The following is a 23,351-nucleotide window of genomic DNA, read 5'->3' as shown; positions in this document are numbered from 1 at the left end:
CTTTTAGAACAGCTCCTGATTGTCCAGGAATTCGCGGATCATATTGCGACAGGATTTGAGCAGCGCTTTGTTGCACGGCGCTGCTGGCACCACTTTTAGCTTCGCTTTGATTATGCCTCTGCCACTGCCACTTCTGATGCTGCCACTTCTGTTGCTGCCACTTCTGCTGCTGCCACTTTTGCTGCTGCCACTTCTGCTGCTGCCACTGTTGCTTTTGTTGGCAACTGGCGTTGACTTTGCTGGCGTTAAGGAACGTCGTAGCAGATGCTGTGGAATGCTGCGTTTCTTGAGCGGTTGCGCAATGGGATTCACAGCATTGCCACTGCACACCTGCTCCTTGGGTGTGCATTTGTCCACTTTGACGACGACGACTTTTGCTGGTGCTGCTACTCCACCTGTTGGCTGCAACAATGCCGACGATGACGTCGGCGGCGGCGGTGGTGATGGCGGCATTGTTGTTGTTGTTGTCGTCTGTGCCACTTTGATGTCGTACTGATAGCGCAGCATTAGCAATGCGGCTGCTGCCTCCAGTTCCAGTGCACCATATGTGATCGGCATGGATTGTAGCTTCTCCTCGGGCTGCACAACGACAACTTTCATGTTACTCTTCATATTGCTGGCTGCTGTTCGACTGTTGAACCACAAAGCTGTGCACTTGGATTTTATAGAACTTTAAGGATTTACCTGCTCCGCAAAGGATGCAGTTACAGCTGCGATTCTGCTAATCCCTGTGACCCTAAGAAACAGGCACTTTGGGTTAATTCGCGACAGCTGCAGAAAGAATGGTTAATTGAATTTCTTATCGCAGGCAGCAAAAAGTTGAACGGCTTTTATGGCACAGGTAAAATGCAATAAATATTTATGGAAAGCGCGTTGGGTGAAGTTAAATTTCTAGCATAAATTTCTACATATGTTTATACCCTTTATTTATTGTTATTTATTTACCAATAACAGTCGATACAGACAATTATAAAAAGTAGAAAATAAATTAAACAAAATTAAATCATTAAATGCAAAATGGTACAACATTTTTTGTTAAGTTGGGGAAAACCCAGAAAAAACCGAAACAGACCGCTTCATTTTGTAATTCTGTAAAACATTGATTATATTTATACAAAGCAGCAATATTTTTTCTGCTGCAACTAAAATAATGCATCCAATTGCTGAGCGCAACATAAGAAAGAGATCCTTGACTCTGACGAGCCAAATACCATAGTAAAAGTGGAGATATCATTTCCCGTTTGATATTGCTGTGGGTGACGCAAGTCTGTAAAGGTCTCCAAATATCCAAATTAAAGAAATGTTTTTATTTTTATATTTTTTAATTTTTCTTAAGTTTTAATGTGTAAAGTGAAAACAACAAATTTGTAATTGGTTGAGCCGCTTTGCGACACTCTGCCAATGTGCCAATTTTAAATAGGAATAAAATTTCTTTCTATAAAGCTTTTGTTATACAATTTTTGTGTGTAAAGTGTTTGGAGAATGAAAAATGATTGGTTGTTCCTGCGTCGGTTGCCAAGTATTGCAAAAAAGGCAACAACAATTGAGGGACATTTATCAGCTTGCTCCTGTTGCCGGCGAGTGCCTTATTTGTACATTGATTTAACATTTTAAATGTGATTTAATTTGTTTATAGCTTGTGTGAATCAGTGCGCTGCATCTTATGGGCACATCGCATTTATCTATCAATTTTTAATGCAATTTCCCGCTTAAGCAAGTTGAAAAGTCTCCATTTCTTTTTTACTTAGTGCTTATGTTTATAAAAACAACAAAAGAATTGATTTGTAGTTTCAAAGAACAAAGAAAAACTCAATAATAAATTATGCAATGACATGGGATTTAATCAATTTATGGCTTATAATCGGAATATTTGGTCTGCATTTCGTTAAACTTTAGCAGATCATCTGGATACGACACAGGTAAAGTCAAATGTGGATCGATGGTTTGACTACAAAAAGAAGTTAGCTATTTATTCCAAAATAATAAATTTAACACTAAATTTATGCTGCATTGTGCCTTTGTTTTGGTTTTGTGGTCTGAGCCGGTTAAATATATATACATATATAAACATATATATATATATATACATATGTATATACATATAATCTGAAGACTTGGAACGTTGCTTCGTCAGAAGTGTTTGCGTCAGTGATCAATAAAATACATATTTATACATCAGTAGTAGATATTATATCTGGTTTTCTTTTTTTGGTCAGACTACGCGTGAATGTCAAACAATTTGGCGACCTCATTGAGATCCTCGTAGTCCGTATTCTGACTGATTATCGTGCGTGCGAGTCCAATGCGATTGAATAGATTCCACAACAGGATGCCGACAATCTTGTCGTTCTGCAGATAAAAGATGACACCTTTGCCGTAGTTGGGCTCCTCACTGGGATCACAGCTCATTTCGGTTCCATCGCCAATAATCTTCACTCGATCACTCGATGTGGTATCCACCACAGCTTCTGTATGATTCACAGCACGCTTATCGTTGGGGGAGGGCAATGCGAATACGCCAACGGTGGGCAGCGAGGAGTCGACCAGGCCGATGCCTTCGTAACCAATTTCGGGTCCCAAATCCGACCAAAACATACTCTGATGCTGATATGGTTTCTCTGCAAGTGAAGTGATTTTTATATAATTATGTAATATGAGTCAAATTGGATTGTTTCGGTTGCTTACTCGCTCCGGTCATATTCTCGCCGGCTAGTCGTCCGGAGACGACAGAATGATCATGATGCTCGACACGCCGACGTCCCAGTAGCGGATCATAGAAACAGCATGCATCACCGGCCACATAAAGATTGCGACGCGCCTCCAACTCGGCATTGACAACAAAGCCGCCTAGGGTGCGATCCACCTCCAGCTTGGAGGGACCAGCCATTGCCGTATTCGGCGAACAACCGACACAAACAACAACAATGTCCGAGAGCACCGACATCCCATTGTTCAGCTCCAGTTTCAGCTGGGAATCGTCTCGTGTTGCCGATTTAATGCTAGCCTCTGGTATAACGCAGACACCTTGTGCCTGCACTTTTCTGGTGGTCCACGTGCTGAGATAATTGGGCAGCACCCGAGACATGTTGCCCTTCTCGGGGAACACTTGGTAGATCTTGCCGCCATTGTTATGGCGGGAGTAGTGGGCCAGCGAGCATGCAAGTTCGCTGCCCACAAAACCATTGCCCACAATCGTTATGGAGCGCTTCTCTTTTGCATAGCGACGAAGGCGATCAAAGTCATCAGGGGTGCGATAGACCATGACCTTCTCGCGGACACTGGGCGCCGTATCATGGAACATGGGCAGATTTTTTGGTGCACAGCCGGTGGCAATGAGGCATACATCGTAACCGATCTGATAGCCGTCGTTCAATGTTGCAATGCGATTCTGTGCATCGATCTTCTTCACGGCAAAACCTTGAGCGACGGCTATGCCACCATTTACACTCTCGTCCAGCTTCTCTGGGTCCACAAAGAACTCATCGGGCTCAAAGTACAAGCTGGCCAAAGGAGTGCAAAATTTAAGTAAACAATTGAAGACATGTTAAAATTCTTCATTTCAAGATTACCTTCGCTCGGAGCCTGTCCATTGCTTGAAGCGATAGTCTTTGATGGGATCTTCGTTGGGATTGGGTGTGTACCACAGCTCCTTGGAGAGCGGTGGACGCATATACGGCTTGCGGTATTCGTTGCTGATCATCAGCACCTTGGCCCGTGCATCATTCGATTTGATGGCCCGAAATGCAGAGAAGGCAGCGGTGCCGCCGCCAACAATTAAATACGGCACATGACTGGGAATCTTATCCGAACTGCTGGGCGCTAAGGTTGCACAGATAAAGTGAGAATACAGGTTAAGAATTAAGTAAGAAACGGCAAGCAGATGTATTAATCTCGATATAATAGTTGATACATCAGTAATAAATTATGATACTCACTCGTTATTTGACCCGTGAGTTTAGCGCGCCTGAGCGCCTCGTCCGGACTGTCGCCGACCTCATCGCCACTGCGCTTCTCGCCACGCGATAGTAGCCAGGCAATCTAAAACATATATATAGACGATCTTATAGAATATGCCTACAAATACATGTATATATAATCGACATACAAAGCCACCCGCGAAAAGTGCAGCGATGGCTCCAATGAAGCACTTCATCTTAAGTTGTTCAAATTTTTCTTCAGCTGCTTTTTTTTCATCGCCACCAGAACCAGCACCACCGCTACCGCCAGGAGCACGTCCTCCTCCTACTCCCCCATCATCACTTGAGCCACCAGCAAGTGATTCGCGACGCAATCGCTGAAATTCTGCACATGGATCATGTTCACGTTTTTCACCCTTTTCACGGGACTTTTGATCACATTGCGACGACTTAAGCACATCCTGGGCAGTGGAATTTAGTCGAGTGCTGAGATAGCCCTGCAAAAAGAAGAAAGATTATCAATTCAAAAGACATCAAAGACGAATCAAAATGATAATGAACGATGGACAGGGAAAGTGAGATGAAAGTGCAAATGATACCGCTTGAATTGGTGATTCTTTCGGTGCACCAAAGGATGCATAAGGACTCTGAATGCTGGCGATTGAGTAATCTTGGTGCTGATGTGTCTCATCATAGTCGGGCACAAATTCCACGGTTTTGGCCACTTGTATGCAGGCATTGTGATTTGGATATTTATTGGCTTGCAATTTGGTGCGTGCTTCGAGCGTACGTTTTTTTACCATTTGATATAAGCTGTTGTGTGCCGGCCGATAGTTGACTGCAACTGCAACAACAAGAACAACAATAAATAAAATAGGAATATAAATCAGAAATCATGCCGGGTATTAACAGATCAAATTTAACCTCACTTACCGTTGCCCAGCTGGGGAAGTCTCTGTGCCGTCGGTATTAGCTTTCTGTTGGCCAATATGTGCGCCTGTCGACAGATCTTGAAACACAGGCATCTTACACTCCAAATGCTCATAATACCGTTTCAAAAACAAATCAATGATGAATTATTGTGTGTGACAGGCAGGAAGGCAGGTGTGCAAGAGGGCAGAGGCAACAACAACAACGATTTAACACAAATCTCTATGTTGCTTTTTATTTGATTTTTGTTTGTTCTTGTGTAACGAATAAGTATAAACGTGTATGTCTTTGATATTGTTGTTTGTTTTCCTCGTTGAAAGTTGTCCTCGATTTTGTTTGCTAATGTGAATGAATTTTCTGTGAGAATATGACGCGAGTGTATTAACACACATCTATTTTAAATGCGAAATTCGAAAGACTTTTAATTTTACATCACAAAAACACACATTCACAATGGAGCGCCAACAGGAGCAAAATGGCATTTACTAACACTGTCAAACAGAATGCACTACAGTCGCTAGGGCTGCATGACAAACTGTTTAATTTCGTTTAATTGCCCGCCCAATTCAAATCGAACGTGCTGTTAGGTAAGTTAATAAATAAATATTTATATTTTCCTTTTTTTGTGTGTTAACAGTTAAATGGGAGTATAAAAGTTAAACTGTATTTCTATGTTTCTGCTGTGGCAGCAGCTATTTGCTTGCCACTAACTGGCGGCTTGATGCCCATCAGATGGCACAGTTTATTGCGCACCGGACGAATTTCGACCAGTGGCAATGTCCAGTCAGTTTCGGACAGCAGGGCCAGGATGTCATCTATATTCTCCTCGGGTATATCGGTGACATCGCCGTGCAATGCTAGAGCTTCATACAATTTAGTGGCAGCCGTCTTACGCACATGGACATGCTGCAATCCCAGGAATACGGACAATTTTGAGAGGATGCGTTTGCTGAGACGCGGCACCTGCACAAGCTGACAGAAGGTACTAATACTGGTTGCCGTCTTGTACAGTTTCTTATAGCCCTTCACCTCCAGATTGAGCAGACGATAAACGTCCTCGGCAAAGGGATTGTCCGCATCGTGCAGCACTGCTTCAATTGTGCCCGAGCCAATGAGGATCTCCAGGAAACTGAGCATTGGATACGTCACACGCTCGTTCAAAAGATGAGTCTCAAAGTTCTGCACAATCTCAGCACAGAGACGTGGCACCTCCTCCAGATGGGTACGCAAAAATTGGAATAGTGCAGTTGAAGCATGTTTGGTCTGAAATCACATAAATTAAATGAACAAATCGAGTTGAGTGTTAATAGAAGTACACCTCACCAGAGATTCAGTTAGTTGGCCAATGCTGGCCGTTAATCCCAGCAGTACACGCCTGGAAAAAATGGGATGGGCGAGCAGCTCGCAGAATAGAGGGAATGTGTGATCGGCAAAGAGCCACAGCACGGTCTTATCATCGCTGGGAAAAATCTCCAGGAGTCTGTCATACGCAGGTATAAATTGTATGGCAGGCTGGGCATGGATCAGGCGACACAAGAGACGACCAGCTAAGCCGCGTGTACGATCAATCTTCTCCACTGCTTGCTGCATAAAACCCAACACAATCCTAGGGACATTGAAAGGGCCATGCATATAGTTGGGACACTCGGTGATTAGCTCGAAGAGCGCATTCATGGCAGCCTCACGCACCCAGGCACCGATGTCGCCACGATTGTCCAGCGTGTACTCATCCAGTGCCAGTAGCAGGCAATCCACCACCTTTCTGAAGTGCGCTTCATTGTCAAATGAATGTTTTTCCCCATCGTAGCCCACGGATTTCACCATCTTGCTGAGGGCACGTACGCTTTGGGCGCGTGCCTCGCTCCATCTGTGGGTCTGGATATTCTCGTGATCGTCGTAGGCAACCTGCGGGATCAGCGCATGTTTCACCAGATTGTCGAGGATTTCATTGAAATGTGCACGCATCAGGAAGGCGGGCAGCGCGCCCAATGCAGCCAAATAACCCATGCGTATGTGCTCCTCTATAGCGTTGTCGGCACCCCGGAGATAGGCCTTCACGATGAGCTCGTTGTCAGCGTTACGCGACTTCTCGCAATAATAGGCGCCGCTGAGTTCCGCAAATGCATCCACTGCTGATTCGCGTATATTGCTGGACTTGGTCACCAGACAAATGTCGATGACCTGCTGCCAGCTGGCTGTAAGAGAAGGAATAAGGATATGCTATTAACTAGAGGTAACTGGTACAGTGATCACTCTGCCAACTTACCCAAGCACTGTGCATTGACTGTCAGTTCGGCGACGCTGCAGTTGCGTATGAAGCTGGTCGTGCAGAGTTTCATCAGTTCACCGCTCATGCCGCGATAGAAACCGCGCTCCAGGAACGTCTGTATTAGATCATTCAGCTCCACCTTACGCTGATCGGATAGAAAGGCCACTGTGTGTGGGTGTGGAAGTGGACCTTCCAGTTCATATCGACGCAATGCAAGCGTAATCTCACCCAATGCCAGCACAGACCCATGACGCGCGTTCACATCGATTGAGTTGGTTTTAGCCAGGAGCTGAGGCATCACATCACGGTCCATATACTTGTAATGGGTACGAAAGGTGAGCTTGTGAAGCGCCTTGGCGGTGAGTTCACGTATCGCCGAGTCCCAGTGGCCCACTTTGCGCTGCACCAGATGATCGATGAGCGGCAGGCGATATGCATCGAACTGGGCAATAAAATCACTGATATTCAAGTAGGAATTGTGGCGTATGCCCACCGAATAAAAGTCCGTCGTGGTCGAGATCTCAATGCCGAAGGGAAAATTGCCCAAGCGACCGACGCTCTCCTGGAAGGCAGCGGATGCAGCCCGTCGACAATTCACCTCGCGATCAAAGACGGCAACCGTCAGCAAACCCGAGGAGATTTGCTGCACAAAAGGCTGCAGATCGTCGGGGTTGTAGGCACGGGCAAAGGCCCAACACATGTAGCAGGCGGCATCTCGAATGTGCTGGCCGACGGACATGTAGCCCTTCATCTCATCGTAGAACAGCGCTTCCATCAGCCTCGGCACCAGCTTGTGCAGCCGGTAGGGCAATAGGAGTCCCCGCTTCGCCAGCTCAGCGATGGCCAGGCAGCCGCCGTGCCACGCCTCGTGCGGCTCCAACGGTCTAAGTATACTGATGAGCGAGAAAATCACCTCATCGGCCAGCGCCTTGGGCAGCCGATTGGTCACACGGCCCAATCCCTTGGCGGCACTCCAGCGTACATCGTTGCTGCCGCTGCGCAACGCTTGCAGCAGCTCCTCAATCACCTCCTCAATGGCATCGGGCACAATTATCTCCTCGCCGCCAGATCCGTCGCCATCTTCTGCATCCGCATTGCCCGCTCTGGAATCCCCAGCAGCGCTGGTTTGCCCACCCAAATTAGTGGCCAACGAACGGGTGCCTGTTGATGATGGAGATTTACATTAGTAAGTCGTATGATTGACTGGTAGATACCATGCACTTTGCTTACCACGCTTGTAGCGCCAGCTGGCGATGCGTGGCTTCAGATGCACAAGACCCAGTCGCTGTACAATCTTTACGTAATACTTGTACTTGAGAAAATCGTTGACATCCTTGTAAGGACAGGCGACGATCCACTGCAGCAGCTTATCGGCATACGGCAGCAGATCCTCACGCTTGCCGTGCTTGAGAATGGCGGCAACGGCAGCCAGCTGTCCGAACTTGACCTGCTGAGTGTCTGCCTGATGCTGTGCAATGACCCAGTCGAGGAATGGCTCCAAATAGAGATCCTTAATGTCGCTGCGCACAAAATACTTGGCTGATAAATAGGCAGCCATGTTGCTGCAAGTGTCATTCGTGGAGGCATACAGCTTGCACAGCTCGAAGATGCGTTCCATTTTGGTTATCGCCGGCGGCAAGCTGGTCGAATGATTGTTCAGTTCCACACAGTTGTTGCGAGTCGGAGTTGCACCTGCAGCTGCTGTTGTTCTTGTCTCGTAGGCATCCAGGCGGGACATATGAAAGGGATTCATCACCAATATGGACATCCAGAGGAGCAGCATATAGCGGGTCTCCCAATTGCTGAACTCCTTCGGATCCTGCTGACCCAGCAGTTGCAGCACAAACTCCAAATCGGTCAGCTCGTGTGGCATGAACTTGATGAGAACTTTATAGGTGCGCACCTTGGAGATAATATACAAATACTTGAAGGCCGCATCCCGGTCCCCCGCCGGTAAATCAGTCTGGCGTATTTTGTGCAATAGACGTGACAGCATCAGCTCCAGATGTGGATCGAGCAGATGTGGCTGCTCCTGGTAGCGAGTCAATACTTCCGTATATTGCTCAAATTCACGCTCAAACGAGGCTGCCTCTATGGGCTTCATGGTGTCAATCATCTGCAGCACCTGCTCCAATTCGGCAAAGTGCTCCAGCGTATTCGCCGGAAAGTCATCATCCTTGCAATCATCACTTTGTTGCAACATTCTTGTTTAGTTATTAAATTCTAGATTTTTTCAACAGCCGGCTGTCGTAAGAAAGTATCAAATTCTCGCTTTGTTTTTTTTGTGTTTGTGTTAGTAGTTTTAACAGTTCGCCCCGAAATATGATTCACAGTTTTGAGCCGAGTGTGTCGCACAGCTGATTTGTGCCAGTGTTGGCAAATGACGGTAAATAATTGCCTTACAGCACTACTCTCTAATGTTACTGCAGCTAATCTTTAATATTTGTATATTTTTTGTTGACAATTTTTTGTAAGAATCTAAACAATTTGTGCATGCATCAAAACTGAATGTTGGGCTTAATTTTGCTTTGCAAAAGCGGCGGCTGCATTTCGTGTGCTTAATTTCGATCAGCTCGGAGGAATTTTGGTTTTCTATTTACACGCGATACAAAAATTATTAAGCGATTAAGTTGAAAATGAAATTGGATAACTTTCGGCTGATCGTTGAAGTTAAAAAGCGTCGTGCTCTGTGGGATTCAACAATGCAGCTGGTCGATCGCAAAGATATCAGCCTCATCCAATGGCAGGAAGTGGCCAACATTATGAATCTGGACGGTGAGAAGTCTTCCTCAATATTAAACTACTTTTGATTAATTAATAACAATTTGTGTGTGTTGATTTTCAGTGCTGGTGTGCAAGAAACGCTTTAAGGGATTACGGGACAGCTATCGCTGCGAGATACGCAAAATACAGAAACGCCGCACTGAGAACTCACATTGGCTGTACTTTCGCTCTTTAGAGTTTATGCGTAACATTTTCGATCCGGATAATTTGGTGCCGTTTAAGCCGCAACCCTTTGACATCGATCTGATCGGTGGCGAGCAGGAGCAAAATAATCTCGATAGCTTTATCATCGATGTGGATAATGATAATTCGTTTGATTTTGAGATAATGGGTGATATATTCAAACGAGAACCCTTAGAGCCACATGGCAACGATTCCGGCTCGGAATTGTGTGTAATTAACGGTCATCATTTCGATCAGTCAACGCCAATAAACAGATCGGATGTGGAAACATCACCCATATTGCTATCACCGATACTGCCTAAAGATCCGCCGGCGAAGAGGGCGCGTCGCCGCCAAACTTCTTCCTCAACGGATGGAACACAATACCAAAATGGTCGCAGTCGTGCGAAAAGCCTTAAAGAGTCGCCATTGCCTGCCTCCGAATCAGATATCGCTGCTGATCCGGATCGTAGTTTTCTCGTCAGCCTGCTGCCACATGTGAAGATGTTAACGCCGATGAATAACATGAAGTTTCGCATGGAAGTCACACGATTACTAATGGATCTCAATCAGCCGGAGAAGCAACAGATTGCACCGGCAGCGATAGCGATGCCAAGACTAATCCCTGCCCCAGCACCAAACCATAGTCATAGCCGTGATCAGGAGACGGATTCCACCAGATATGGGCTGTCAAGCACGTTACAAGCGGCGAATACATTTTTAGCGCACAGTTCTATCATCGAGTGCGATGTTAAAATAGAAAACGAGCCTCTGTTCTAGGAACCGATCAAGAATTTAGCTGTTTATATGTATATTTATATAAGTGCTACATCCAAATTCCAATTTCTATTCAACTCAAACGTTGAAAAGGCCCCCTCCCACCCAAAATCCTCCCTTATATGTACATTCTTACATTCTTTCTTACAATCATTTCGAATTATTCTTTTACATTCATTGCTCGACTGTATTTGAATAAAAGAGTTTTATATTTCGGTGCATTCATATTAATAGATATAGATTAGAATTACAAGTATGTCAAGCAAAAACAGTGTTTTTGTCTTTGCATTGCAACATATTAAAAAAATGCGCTGTGAATGACAGTGTGATATAATATAAAGTATATAGAGTATGTCAAGCAAAAATTGTGTTTATTTTTTGATTTGGCTTAGATTTCAACTTTAAACCGTGCACACATTAAATACATTTAAAGTGCTGCCCCTTCGCTGCGAATGGCAAAGTGAGGCGCTGCACGGTGAGTGGCACATGAGTCAGCTGTTGAATTTTCAAAGACTTGAGTGCTGCTTGGCTGCACTTTCACGTAGAATTTCAACTAGCTGACTGCTGACTGATCTATCATCATTTTGGTGTATTCCGTTGAGTTGTACGCACATATCTGAAAAATGGGCGATAGTTCGGACGAGGAATATCTGCACGCCGAATGGGTGCCATATAGCGAGCGTGCCGATTGGGGCGATGTGACGCCACTGCCCCAAGACGATGGCCCCAATCCCGTTGTGGCCATATCGTACCGGCCAAAATGTAAGCAAATCTGAGTTTAGCTGGCATGCTTTCATTAAGCGATTCTTTTGATTTTAGTTCGTGAGGTATTCGACTATATGCGTGCCATTATTGCCCGGGGTGAGAAGTCGCAACGTGCCTTGGATCTGACCACCGAAGCATTGCGTCTCAATCCGGCCAATTATACGGTATGGCAATACAGACGTGACATATTGCGTGAATTGGATGCGAATCTGCAGCATGAACTCGACTATCTGGAGGAGGTGATTGGCCAGAATGCAAAGAACTATCAAGTGTGGCATCACAGACGCGTCATCGTCGAAATGATGAACAATGCTCAGTTCGAGCTGGAGCTGACACAAAATGCCCTGGACAACGATGGCAATGCAAAGAACTATCATGCCTGGCAGCATCGCCAGTGGGCCATACGCACCTTCAAGTATGTGCAATGGGTAAACCATATGTGAGAGATTTAAACCTTAATTTTACTTTCCTATATCTGCCCAAACAGTCTGTACGATGACGAGCTGGACTTTGTCGATCGATTGATTTGCGAGGATCCGCGCAACAATTCGGCCTGGAATCAGCGCTTCTTTGTGGTCAAACATTTCGGCTTTACGCCGGAGGTGATAGAACGGGAACTCGCCTACGCCATGGATCGCATACGTGTGATTAAAAACAACGAAAGTCCCTGGAACTATTTGGTGGGTGTGCTGCGTCAAAGCAAGAGTGGGCAACTGAATAGCAATTCAGCGGTGGTGGCATTCAGCGAGGGATTGTACAATGCCGGCAATCGTTCTCCCTATTTGATGGCATTCCTGATTGATCTATACCAGGAGCAGGCGTTGCAAGATCCCAGTGCCGGCGAGGCTGCACAAAAGGTGAACACAATGTGCCTTGATATGGCCAACAAACATGATGTCATTCGTCGCAAGTATTGGGAATATGTGGCCAATCATCTGAAGATACTGTTAAGCAAGCCTTCGCAAACGGAGCAGACTTAAAGAATGCTCCGGTTCCTTAACCAGTTTGCCTAGTTTTAAACAATGTACGTACCGCAGACCTTCTTTATACAGAAATACATACCTCCTAAAAGTTAACTGTATACTTTTTCAAGTGTGTAAAATGCCACTAAAATGTTTAGACACATTCTGCATTTCTCAAGGGACTAACATAACAAAATAGTTAGTTACATATGTATTTGGAATTAAGAATTTTCTTCTTTTTTTTGCCCCAGCTTTAGTTGCCCATCAAAAGTTTGCAAGAGCAGCTTGTTTATTTTACCCCAAGGTTTTGGCGTTTGTTTGACTTTGCGAGTGTTATGTGTTTGTACACGTAAATTTCATTAGCAATCAGCAGTTAAACAGATAACTTTGAGCGCAATTCTGCTTGTTATCTCTAAGTGTAGTGATAACAATTAGGAATGGTATGGTCCAGAGAGAGAACGCGACTAGCAGATACACTAAGCACAAGTTTTAACCTATCTTAGATATTTTTCAATCTTAATGAAATTTGTATGGATTATAAATATTTTGTCAATATATTTACCTACTCGATATAGAATGATATATCTTTAAAATGTTGGCTTTTATGACTTATCGAAAATCGATTCGAAGATGTTGGGAAAACGTGGAAATTGATCGATTAAGTGAAATAAATATGATATACAAACATTGCAGATCGTCTGTAGATCGGCAGAAAAAAGGAAACAGCTATATGATCAAGGATATATATCTACTGTATGGGGTCAGAGATGCTTACTTATGCACAACTTTATGATAAGCATTTAACATATTTTTAATGGATTCCTGGTGATGTACAAAAAAAGCATGAATCGTTTCTGCTGTCTCAATATTGGTATTTATTTATTTTTGCTTCTTTCAGTTTTTTTTAAAGTTTTTCTTTTTTAGTTTGAGTACATACAATATAGCAGTTGTAATATATAACGTTTTCATTTTTAAATTTGATTTTCTTGCGTATATATTTTTGGAGTTTTCATAATGGAAATTGAAATTGTTTTTCAATAGGCAAAGGCAAACAGGAGTTGTTGTTGTTGTATTTTGTTGTGTGTATTTTTCTTTTGGTTTATCGGCATTTTAACAATGGGTTTACACATTTCTGCATCTTTCGCGAGTTTAGCCATTTGGTTACCTTTGCATAGTAAGTAAGTACGTACTTAAAATAAAGCAGAAGACATCTTTGGCGTGTTTGGTTTTTAGTTCGGCTAAAAAATACTCTTTTCGTATCTGTTTTTTGTTATGTTTTTGGTTTTATGTAGGAGCAAAAATCATTGGAGTGCTCTTTTGCATAGTTTTAATAAAATTTCATAATAATAAAATATATATTTGTGTTTTTGTTGTCATTTTTTTTTTTTGTTGGTTTTATGTTTTTTTTTTTTGCCTTTGGGTATATATAAATTTGAAAAAAGCCTATAAATCCAAATGTAGTTAGTACAAGAACATACTTTAAAAATCAAAGCATTATTTCGCCACATGGGCCATGGCTAAGATATATATATATATATATATATATGTGTGTGTATGGATTGTGGAAAATTAGTTTCTTTGCAGAGAAATTAGCTTAGAAAAGTGAAAGCTTTTGAGCGCATGGCCCACATCATAAAATATATATATATATATATCTATATATGTTTGGTACCAAAACCGTTTTTATGTTCCAAAAATTTGTTAATTACCTGTTCTGAGTTTGCGTGGAGCCAGAGAGAAGTATTAGAGTTTTCTGTGTGTGTTTTGTGTTAATTTTTTAACAATTTGATATATAAAGTTAATATATATATATATGTATATATATATATATATATGTATATATATATATATATGCTTTTTTTTTAGTGTGTAATAGTTTTTTATAGTAAATTTATACGCTCCTGTTGTCCGCACTGAGCCTTTTTCATTACAATTGTTGTTGGATTTCATTTTTGTAAAAGCATTTTTAGCAAAAAATTAAAAAGTTTTCATTTTGTTAAATTTCTAAAAATCTGACCTTCCTAAACAGCGTGTTCCATTAATTATTGTTAAGTACCTTTTACGTTGTTTTCCTCTGTCTTTTTTCCGTTTCTGCTCTTGTTTTTTTTTTTTTTTTTTTGTTTAGTTCGTTATGTATATAAAATAAATCATTTCTGACTAACATTCATCATTCGATTTTAGCATTTGTTTCGTTTTATCGAAAACACGCTGCGCTTATTTTTGTTTGTGTGTGTGAGGAAGCTTCATATACCATCTATAAATATACTCGTACATACATATATGTAAATACTATGTAGATATACTTTTGTTTTTCTTAGATTTTCTTTTTTTCTTTTATTTTATATAATTGTTAAAAAATTAACGCCACTTGTGCCTTGCTATGTTTTTTTTTTGTTTTGGTTTTTTTTTGCTTTTTGTCTTATATGAATAAGTACAATCGACGTCCGACAATCGAGTTTTGAGCCATACTACAAAGGAATAGTATAGTTCCACTTCTCCCCTCCTCCTCCTAAAAGGTGTGCCTAGTTCTAGGTGCTTACAACTTACACAATACATATATACATGCATATTTGGGTGTGTGAGTGTGTGTGTAGTCTATGCATGTGTATATATGTATGTGTAGCGCTTCCAAATTCAATCTGTAACTCTCTGATTTGATGGCTCTTGGAGCCACCATCTACTTATCCTCCCCGATGCCCTCATCAGTTGTTGTCTTACGCTCTCTAGCCTCTTCGTTGCTGATATCACATTTGTCAGCCAACATATCCTCGATGCCCTCATCGTCCACCGTCTGGCTCTCGCCGGGCACATGCTTTCGCATTGCGACAACAACATTGACAACATTGACAACAACACACTCGCCCTGAGGTAGTGGCGGAAACTTGGCATACGATGTGTTGGGAATGGTGCCAACGGTGCTATCCTCATAGCAATCCGGTGTCATGCGCACCCGGCATGTCTCGTATGCCTTCACGTAGCCCAGTTTCGTATACAGGTTACGGGACGCATCATTCTGTGGACGTATAACAACGAAGGGTGTATATCCCCGCTCGATCACGAGCTGAGTCAATGCCTTGGCCAGACGAATGCCATAACTGTAATTGGAATCAGAGAAATTTAATTATTATAGACAGCTGCATTCAGTCAGAAAGCAAAAACGATCTGGAAACTACACATTTTTTCTAGCTCTAAGAAGTGATATATGAGTGTAGCTGATGTGGGTGATCAAAGAACTGCAACTCTCTCTTACCCCATGCGTCGATAATTTGGACATGTTTGCATCGAGAACATAGCGCCATAGTAAGATTGGACCATCCATGCGGCCAGCTCGTTGGTATCCTTGCGAAAGATACCCAGACCGGGCAGGACACGGACGAGTATATCGAATAGCTTGACACATTCAATCTCATTGGCCGGATATAGATCGTATATGCCCTGAACGTTATCCAATGTCAGCAGTCGCATCTCCGCATCGTCTGGCAATGGGTCTAGCTCCAGTTCCGTATTGAGTTTGTTGCATACATAGATATCACCACTTAGTCGCTCCATCAGACCCATTTTCGAATAGAAATCATCCAGGCGATTCATAATAGCGATGTGCGTAAAGTTCAGGTACAATGGCTTCTGCCAATTTATAAGTACATCTTCGGTGCGCATCAGATCGACATGTTCGACTTGTGCGGATGGACAAAATATGCCAAATGTTTGGTATATATTGTTGTGCGGCTAACAAATACAATTAAGTTTTGTTTTTTTATTATTAAACTATCAAAATATGGATAGAAGAAGACGAATTGATCTTACCGTAAGCGTGCATCCTGGAAAATGGAGTATTATTGGTTTTTCGGGCCAATCTTTAGCAACATAAAATTTAAAATCCCAAATACGATCATTCAGGTACGTTTTAATGGTTTGATGAAACTGCAAATATTATACATTTATTGTTAATTCAAATATGATATATAAAGAAGAAATTCTAAATAATAAAGTATATTGCAATCCACGACTGCTTCCTTGTTTTGTAATTAATCAATTTTATGTTAAGGTATACACAAACCCGATTTGAAACATATTACCTTAAAATTGTGGTTCTTGTTGCTGTCATGCTTCGATTCTTATCGATACTGTGAAAACAGGAGTTATCGATAAAGTGAAGTAAACTCGATCCAAGTCTCAACGAGATTAAATCGACTCGATTGTTTATCCTGATCAAAAATAAATATACTTTATGGGATCAGAGATTCCTTTCTTCCTTTTGCCAGTTACATACTCTTCAACAATATCATTGTACGCTTTTAACTCATTTCAAATGGGTTCAGGGTATAGGCAACCATATGGTTGGAAAATTCTTTGTATATTGATTATGCTTATCAAGGCCAGCCGGATGAACAAGGGCGTAGCCAGCTTTTCGCAAAGAGGGTGCCGAATTTTGTAAGGCGGGTTTTTTCAATGGGCAATTGCATTTATTTCATATATTTGTATCCACAAGACTTTATGTAAAGTTTTTCATTTAGGGAGGGTAGCTGGCGCTCTTTCCCACTACTTGAGCTACGCCCATGGCACTCTGCTTAATAATTTGCAAGCTATTTGCCCAACTTAAGATTGGTATACACCTCTATAACACTAAATTAGTTGCTCAACTCCGAAGTGTGTCGTGTTAAACGCACCCCAACAAAATGTTGCATAAAAATCGAAACTTTAAGCAACACCAACATCCATTCTCTTTCTATCTCCCTCTCTCTGTCTATATCTCTGTCTCTCTCCCCCCTCGAAAGAGTACGCCTTGGGCACGTGATGTCGTCTGGAATGGCGTCGCGGAAGGGGTGGGAGCAAGGGGGTGGGGGAGGTGGTCGGGGCGAGGGCCATTAAAAATTGAAATGAGTGGAAAAGAGGTCAACAATCAGCGATGGGTCGCTCAGATTGCATGTCTATGCGGTCTACCGGTAGTAGTTGGCCCTGATAAATAACACCCCTTCCCGCCACACCGCACAACCCCCCGTCGCTTGAATTGGTAATTGTTGCTAAAGGGGGCGTGTCTGTCAAGAGAAAGCGAATAGCAGTCTCAATAGCATGCAACTGTGCAGCACAATATTTATGCACACTTCAAGTGGCAGCAGTTATCGGATAGGTATCTAGGATTATACCAGATGCACACATACCTTTAATGATTCCGGCAGATAGCGTTCTAAAGTTACCAAAATTTCTGGAAGCTCTGATTCATGCGCCAAACGAAAGTGTCTACCTTCAGGAATGATTTCCATTTCTGCAAAAGATAAATTCACAAAATAGAAGAGCAGTTAAGAAAAGTGTCTTTTCAGAGTTTCTTATAAATTATGTGATTTATGGTTGTTGCAATCAATAAATATATTTTATATTACTATTTAATATAAACTGTTTATTCTCTAGCGAATAGTAAATGAAATACATTTATGCATCTTTAAAGCAAATTACATTTGCGATTTAAGCTACTGCAACAAATGCATGTGATTATTTCAGGGACAAGTGCTTACATCCATTATTTGGCAACTTTTAATATTCGTAAATGCTGCCCAAGTATGAGTGCAATGGATTTTTATTTTTGAATGTCCCCCCGCCCCTTCCATTCTCTCCCGGTGCCCTTAACACACCCACACAGCTCCCTTGAGTAATCGTCACGTTTTGGCCTCTGTCAAGGCCAAAAAAAAAATTGCTTGCGACAAAAAAAAAAGAAGAAAAATGCAAAAATGTGTGTGAAATAAAAAAAATCGAGCAAATTCTGATGACAGCCACAATGATGTTGAGATGATGATGATGATGTCAATGCTGTTGTTGTTGTCATTTTGGTTGATATATAATATGTATGGGCTGATATCCGCTGCTGGTCTCCATTGGATTTCGGAATTACGTATATTTATGTGGCTACATCCGTTATTGAGCCAATTTGCAAGTCACTTTAAGCTTAAGTAATGAGCCATTTCCACAAATAAAAAGTTTCTCTCAATTGACTGATTTTACTGGGAATTTAATGCACAGCATGCAGATTTTCTGCACAGTGTATTCGAATACTTTAAAATTTGCACAACTTTGTCATTTTGTTCCTTGATTATGTTCTAGACTTATTCTACATTCATTGGACATAATTTACTGTATTTTCTATTAAAAAACAGAACAAACTTGTACAAATAATGCCGTTTTCACTATGTTTTGATCTGTAGAATAATACTACATTTACAAACGATTTTCGCTCAAAATTCATGCAATTAGTTCTGCACCAAGAGAAAATCGCATTTATCAATCTTTTCGCTGCCGTAATGCTAAAAATAACAATTCCCTAAAAAAATCTTCAAACGCTGAAAACTGTGCTCTATAAATAATTGAATTTCTTTTTGCGAACATTCCACTAATTAAATTTTGACGAATATAAAGAAAAAAAAGAAACTTGATGTAATCAATCATAAGCAAAGTGTGGAAGGCAAATAGGCAGCAATAAAAAAAATAGTCATCCTGCCAACATTTCTGTGAGTAGACAGCCGAATTCTAGTTTCACACTTTGTCTGTGTTTGTGTCTAGCAAAAATACTGGCTTGGGTTAGACTACTTGGCTGATTGATGATGTGATTGATTGACTAAATGAAGCGAATATTATTATTCGCAGACAGTTTTTTTTTTGTTTAACTGGGTTACTATGACTATTTATTACAGCTATTTGTGTCGAAGCCAACAAACGCCCCAACATGGCGCAAATATGTATTTGCTAATGCCACATAGCTCAGCTGTATTGCAAATTAGTAGTGGTATTAGTCGTGTACATGCTTTTAGTGTTATATAAGATTATATGGTTGCTACATGTTTCAGTTAAGAAAGATTCTTTTTATAAGTGGTTGCTGCTGGATGCCTTAATATTCTTACAATCAGATACAGATATTTTTTGATTGAAATCTTACTCACTTAAGCACGATTTTTTTTTGATTATGATTATGACTAGATTATTATTTAAGAAATGTAAATAAAATAAATCTGTAAATCTGAATAGAAAATCTTTCCTGATTGTAGCGTATACATTTTATTTTTACGATTTTTTTTTGCTACAAAAAACAATAACAATTCTTATATCAGGGAGTCTTCCTAACTGAAATCAGTTTCCAAATTAAGCACAAAAATTTTGTAAGACTTAGCAAATCTGTCGGTTTGAACTGGGTGTCGACAACAAGCATAACATTTTTAAGACTAAGTAAATCTGTCTGTTTAAAAAGGATTTGCAATTCTAGCATACCATTTTTAAAACTAAGTAAATCTGCCCGATTGAACTAACCCTCTAGGGTTCATTTACAGTGTATGTATTATGCCAAAAGAGAGTGTGTGATTTTGATTACTTTAGGACAAGATGTCACTGCGCACACTTACACATCCGGCCGAGACAGGAATGAATCACATAGGGACTTGTGTATTGGTCATAATGTGCAAAATCAATATTAAGCGTTGCTAATCTGAGTGAGAGAGAGCGAGGGAGTGAGAGAGAGAGGGGGAGGGAGAGAGAGAGTGGGAGGGAGAGAGTGGGAGAGAGGGATTTAGTGGGCTAGTTTTCCAATGCAAATGCATTGCAACCAGACACCAGACATTCTACGGTCGTATTCTATGTTTTCGCTTACTTAGCTGATAAAAATACCGTTGACATTTCGCAAAGCGGCTCCCTGGGGCACGGTAAAAACAACACCAACAACAACAACAATAACCCCAGCAACAAGAAGAAGAAGAAGAACGCAGGCGCGTCGCTAGCCAGACAAATTGCGATTTCGATTTACAGATAGCTCCATGCCGTTAACATTGCCATCTAACCATAACCGCATGCCTCTAATTCATATGCCCATGCCAATGGCCATGCCCATTCCCGTGCCCATGCCCATGCCCATGCCCATGCCCATTGATGCCCCGTGGCACCTTCACCTTGCCACCGCTGTGCGCGCCGCACTTGCCAACCAATTAATTTCTGTTTTTGCCCCAATTATAACCGTGCACTGCCCACGATGCGTTCAGTTCTAATACCCTAACTTGAAATTGTATGAAAGCAACATTATATAAAATAATCTTAATAGCTTTAAATATTATATACAAATATAATATAGTCTACTTTCAGGTGGTTTTTAACTACAACTTTGATATGAGATTTGCAAAATGCTTGAAATGAAATTTGAAAAAGTTTCCAACGTTACCTGCACCTAAATTCCAACTTTGGCAACATTTTGGTTTAGTACATAAAACAAAAATCAAAGTAATATTTAAATAGAATTCTATAACATCCCTAATAAAATCTATATGCGTTACTTTTCATCTACAAGTAAATTGATACCTCCTCAAGAATTCAATATGTTGGATTTTGTGAAATGCCTACTAAAATACATAAGATTTAACCAACTGTTGCTCATTTTTGACTTTTTGAAACCCAGATTTATGCTAAAGAGTATACAGACTTCGGATTTTTGAATTTTCGTCTATTTTCGTCTGCTATACACTCGACAGAGCAATATGCTCATGGGCGAAAGCAGAAAGTAGACACAAATCTGCAATCGGTATTTAATTGACATGCACATGTTTTCAATATTTTTGCATGGCACAATTAAAAAGAAATGCAAGGGATAAGAAAATCAAATATAAATGCAAATGTGATGAAAAAGAACTTACAAAAATATTAAATCCGTTGACCTTGTATGAATTTGTTGTAGTTGCTGATGCTGCTGCTGCTGTTGTTGTTGTTGTTGTTGTTGGTGTGTTGGTGTTGTTGTTGCCGCAGTTGGTTGCGGTTGCTGCCAATGCCTAAAAAGCCAAACTTCCGAGTCTGCGGCTTGCGTGTGCTTTTCTTTTTTTATTTTCTTTGTTTTATAATTATTTTTATGATTTCTTTTTCTATGTGATGGCAAACGAAATTTATTTTTATCAATTTATAATTTATTAAATAAATTTGTTGTTGTTATACATTTATTATTATTATTATTTTTTTTTTTTTGGAAAAAACGTGCAGTATGAAAATAAGTTTATGTTTTTTTGTTCTTCTTTTATATGCGAATCACAGATGCTCTTTATTTATATAATTGTTGTTTGTATTAAAATTGAGTGCTTTTTAGTTAAGTTAAAAATTTCGTTTGTGGCCTTTGATATTGTTTTTAAGTATATATTTTAGTAAATTTTTTATTTTTAAATTGTAAATTGTGTTTTATTTTTATTTTTTCAGCGCGTTGATTTATTTTTTGTATTTTTTTATGGTTAGGCCTTTATGAATGGAGGATGTTTGCGGCAGGCTGCGCAGAGAGTTAAAGAGCCACGCGGATGATTGCACTTTTGCAGTGTTGCAACACGATTGAAGTATGTATGTATATGTGTGTGTGTGTGTGTCTATCTATATATATATAGAGTAGAGTACTGTAGTTTTGCTGCTGCTGCTGGCGCTGTTGTTGTTGATGTTGTTGTTGTTCTTTTTGCTGCCCCCGTTGCACCTCCTCCACAGACAGGCCTAACCCAACCAGGCAAGTCCTAAATTCTTTTTATTGTTTTCGATTGTTGTTGTTGTTGTTTTTTTTTTGGTGTATTGTGTGTGTGTATGTGTGTGTGTGTATGTGTTTGTTCTCTTCGACAGAGATACAACAACTGCCGTGTGCTAGTCCAGCATGGCGGCTGAGAGGACACAATGTGCAGTTAGTTGGCGATGGTAATGCTATAGTTCTTCCTCTTCTTCTTCTTCTTATCCTTCTTCTTGTTCTGGCTCTTCTGCTTTTATTATTGCAGGTACTTCTTGCTACCTGCTTTCAGTTTTCACTTTTTGTTCGCTTTTACACTTTATGTATTTTTGACAAAAATTGATTTTCTTCCGTTGATGTTGATGTTGTTGGCCTGGATTCCTGATTACTCTGACTGCTGTCGCTGTTTGTGGTGCATATGTTTTATATCCTTGTGCGGCGCCTGCTTCTTGGGTACCGTTATTTGGTTAGTGCCAGTCCCAAGGACGCGCCACTTGGACACACAAGCGGCACACACACATACACACGCTTGCGAGCACACACACACAAACACACCCACACACAAGCAGCGTTTGTTGAGAAATCGAATTGGTTTTTGCAATAAGAGAAAGACAATTCTTGTGCCAGGATTTCTGCTCCTTTTTTCCTGCTTGTTGGTGTTGTTGTTTCCTTTTGCTGTTATATTTTTCTGAATATATTTGTTGTTTTATTTCATTTGCAGTGCGTTCCAATTCGTTGTGGCTGGTGTGGATGGCTTGTGTGGCTGCTGCGCCTTGGAAGTTGTTTGCTTCGAATTCGCAAAGATACCGAACTAATCTGACTGACTGACGACAACGAACTGATTCTGAATCCAAGGAGCACAACCAGATGTTGCCACAAGTTTCTATATTTCTATGTGTGTGTGTGCGAATCGGCACTGCAACGTGGCAACGTCGTCGTGTGTTGCCGACATCTTTTGTTGTTGTTGTTTTTGCTGTTGTTGTTGTTGTTGCTGTCGACTCTCCGTTTGCGTTCTCGTCCTCGTCGCTTGGTTTATACCCTCGCCCGAGTCGTTTCGACTTTGTCGCTTTGTTTGCTTTTCCTACCTGAGTCGGGTTTGCACTTTTTGACTTATCACAATGCAAAAAAAAAATATTTACTATTGCATACTTTTTGGGCGTTAGGGAATTTTCCAAAAATATGTTACAGCGAGTGGTACAAATCGGAATGTTGTGTTTTACTATAAAGTGTAATAAAAATGAACTGAAAATTATAATTATTAAAATATTTAATTATTCTAACACATACAAATAAAATGA

General features: G+C 41.1%; 6 protein-coding genes and 1 long non-coding RNA gene across 8 annotated transcripts; 3 read left to right on the top strand and 4 right to left on the bottom strand.

Moving 5' to 3' along the window:
* Positions 1-3: 3 nt before the first annotated feature.
* On the bottom strand, positions 4-600 carry LOC6562623. Its single transcript, XM_032735871.1, has 2 exons — positions 213-600; positions 4-116 (listed from the first exon to the last, which is right to left on the bottom strand). Exons 1-2 carry the CDS (start codon positions 598-600, stop codon positions 4-6), a joined length of 501 nt encoding a protein of 166 aa, XP_032591762.1.
* A 1,220-nt stretch (positions 601-1,820) lies between these two features.
* LOC6561496 (putative apoptosis-inducing factor 1, mitochondrial) lies at positions 1,821-5,231 on the bottom strand. Of its 2 annotated transcripts, none has more exons than XM_032736535.2 (7): positions 4,851-5,231; positions 4,517-4,761; positions 4,106-4,414; positions 3,936-4,038; positions 3,570-3,819; positions 2,686-3,500; positions 1,821-2,618 (listed from the first exon to the last, which is right to left on the bottom strand). In XM_032736535.2, exons 1-7 carry the CDS (start codon positions 4,960-4,962, stop codon positions 2,218-2,220), a joined length of 2,235 nt encoding a protein of 744 aa, XP_032592426.1. In that variant the 5' UTR covers positions 4,963-5,231; the 3' UTR covers positions 1,821-2,217. The 2 variants fall into 2 exon arrangements, with proteins under 2 accessions (XP_032592426.1, XP_001989001.1); XM_001988965.3 differs by having other exon boundaries at positions 4,718-4,761; positions 4,851-5,230.
* Positions 5,232-5,248: 17 nt separating this feature from the next.
* Positions 5,249-6,142, top strand: LOC116805322. Its single transcript, XR_004365129.1, has 3 exons — positions 5,249-5,434; positions 5,540-5,829; positions 5,883-6,142. It is a non-coding gene; the product is annotated as an uncharacterized LOC116805322 (long non-coding RNA).
* On the bottom strand, positions 5,436-9,378 carry LOC6561497 (tubulin-specific chaperone D). Its single transcript, XM_001988966.3, has 4 exons — positions 8,347-9,378; positions 7,114-8,277; positions 6,171-7,042; positions 5,436-6,110 (listed from the first exon to the last, which is right to left on the bottom strand). The coding sequence occupies exons 1-4, from the start codon at positions 9,317-9,319 to the stop codon at positions 5,517-5,519; spliced, it is 3,603 nt and encodes a 1,200-aa protein (XP_001989002.1). The 5' UTR covers positions 9,320-9,378; the 3' UTR covers positions 5,436-5,516.
* A 179-nt stretch (positions 9,379-9,557) lies between these two features.
* LOC6561498 lies at positions 9,558-11,053 on the top strand. The gene is made up of 2 exons (XM_001988967.2): positions 9,558-9,891; positions 9,962-11,053. Exons 1-2 carry the CDS (start codon positions 9,753-9,755, stop codon positions 10,840-10,842), a joined length of 1,020 nt encoding a protein of 339 aa, XP_001989003.1. The 5' UTR covers positions 9,558-9,752; the 3' UTR covers positions 10,843-11,053.
* A 128-nt stretch (positions 11,054-11,181) lies between these two features.
* Positions 11,182-12,680, top strand: LOC6561499 (protein farnesyltransferase/geranylgeranyltransferase type-1 subunit alpha). Its single transcript, XM_001988968.2, has 3 exons — positions 11,182-11,601; positions 11,659-12,019; positions 12,092-12,680. Exons 1-3 carry the CDS (start codon positions 11,463-11,465, stop codon positions 12,582-12,584), a joined length of 993 nt encoding a protein of 330 aa, XP_001989004.1. The 5' UTR covers positions 11,182-11,462; the 3' UTR covers positions 12,585-12,680.
* A 1,732-nt stretch (positions 12,681-14,412) lies between these two features.
* LOC6561500 lies at positions 14,413-21,505 on the bottom strand. Its single transcript, XM_001988969.3, has 5 exons — positions 21,224-21,505; positions 17,726-17,829; positions 16,371-16,487; positions 15,817-16,292; positions 14,413-15,661 (listed from the first exon to the last, which is right to left on the bottom strand). Exons 2-5 carry the CDS (start codon positions 17,825-17,827, stop codon positions 15,244-15,246), a joined length of 1,113 nt encoding a protein of 370 aa, XP_001989005.1. The 5' UTR covers positions 17,828-17,829; positions 21,224-21,505; the 3' UTR covers positions 14,413-15,243.
* Positions 21,506-23,351: the final 1,846 nt, after the last annotated feature.

The sequence above is a fragment of the Drosophila grimshawi genome, unplaced genomic scaffold (genome assembly GCF_018153295.1).
Source record: "Drosophila grimshawi isolate 15287-2541.00 unplaced genomic scaffold, ASM1815329v1 contig_1377, whole genome shotgun sequence".
Taxonomy (NCBI): domain Eukaryota; kingdom Metazoa; phylum Arthropoda; class Insecta; order Diptera; family Drosophilidae; genus Drosophila; species Drosophila grimshawi.
The sequence above is the reverse complement of the archived record's forward strand: the minus strand, read 5'-3'. Positions and strand labels throughout refer to the sequence as shown.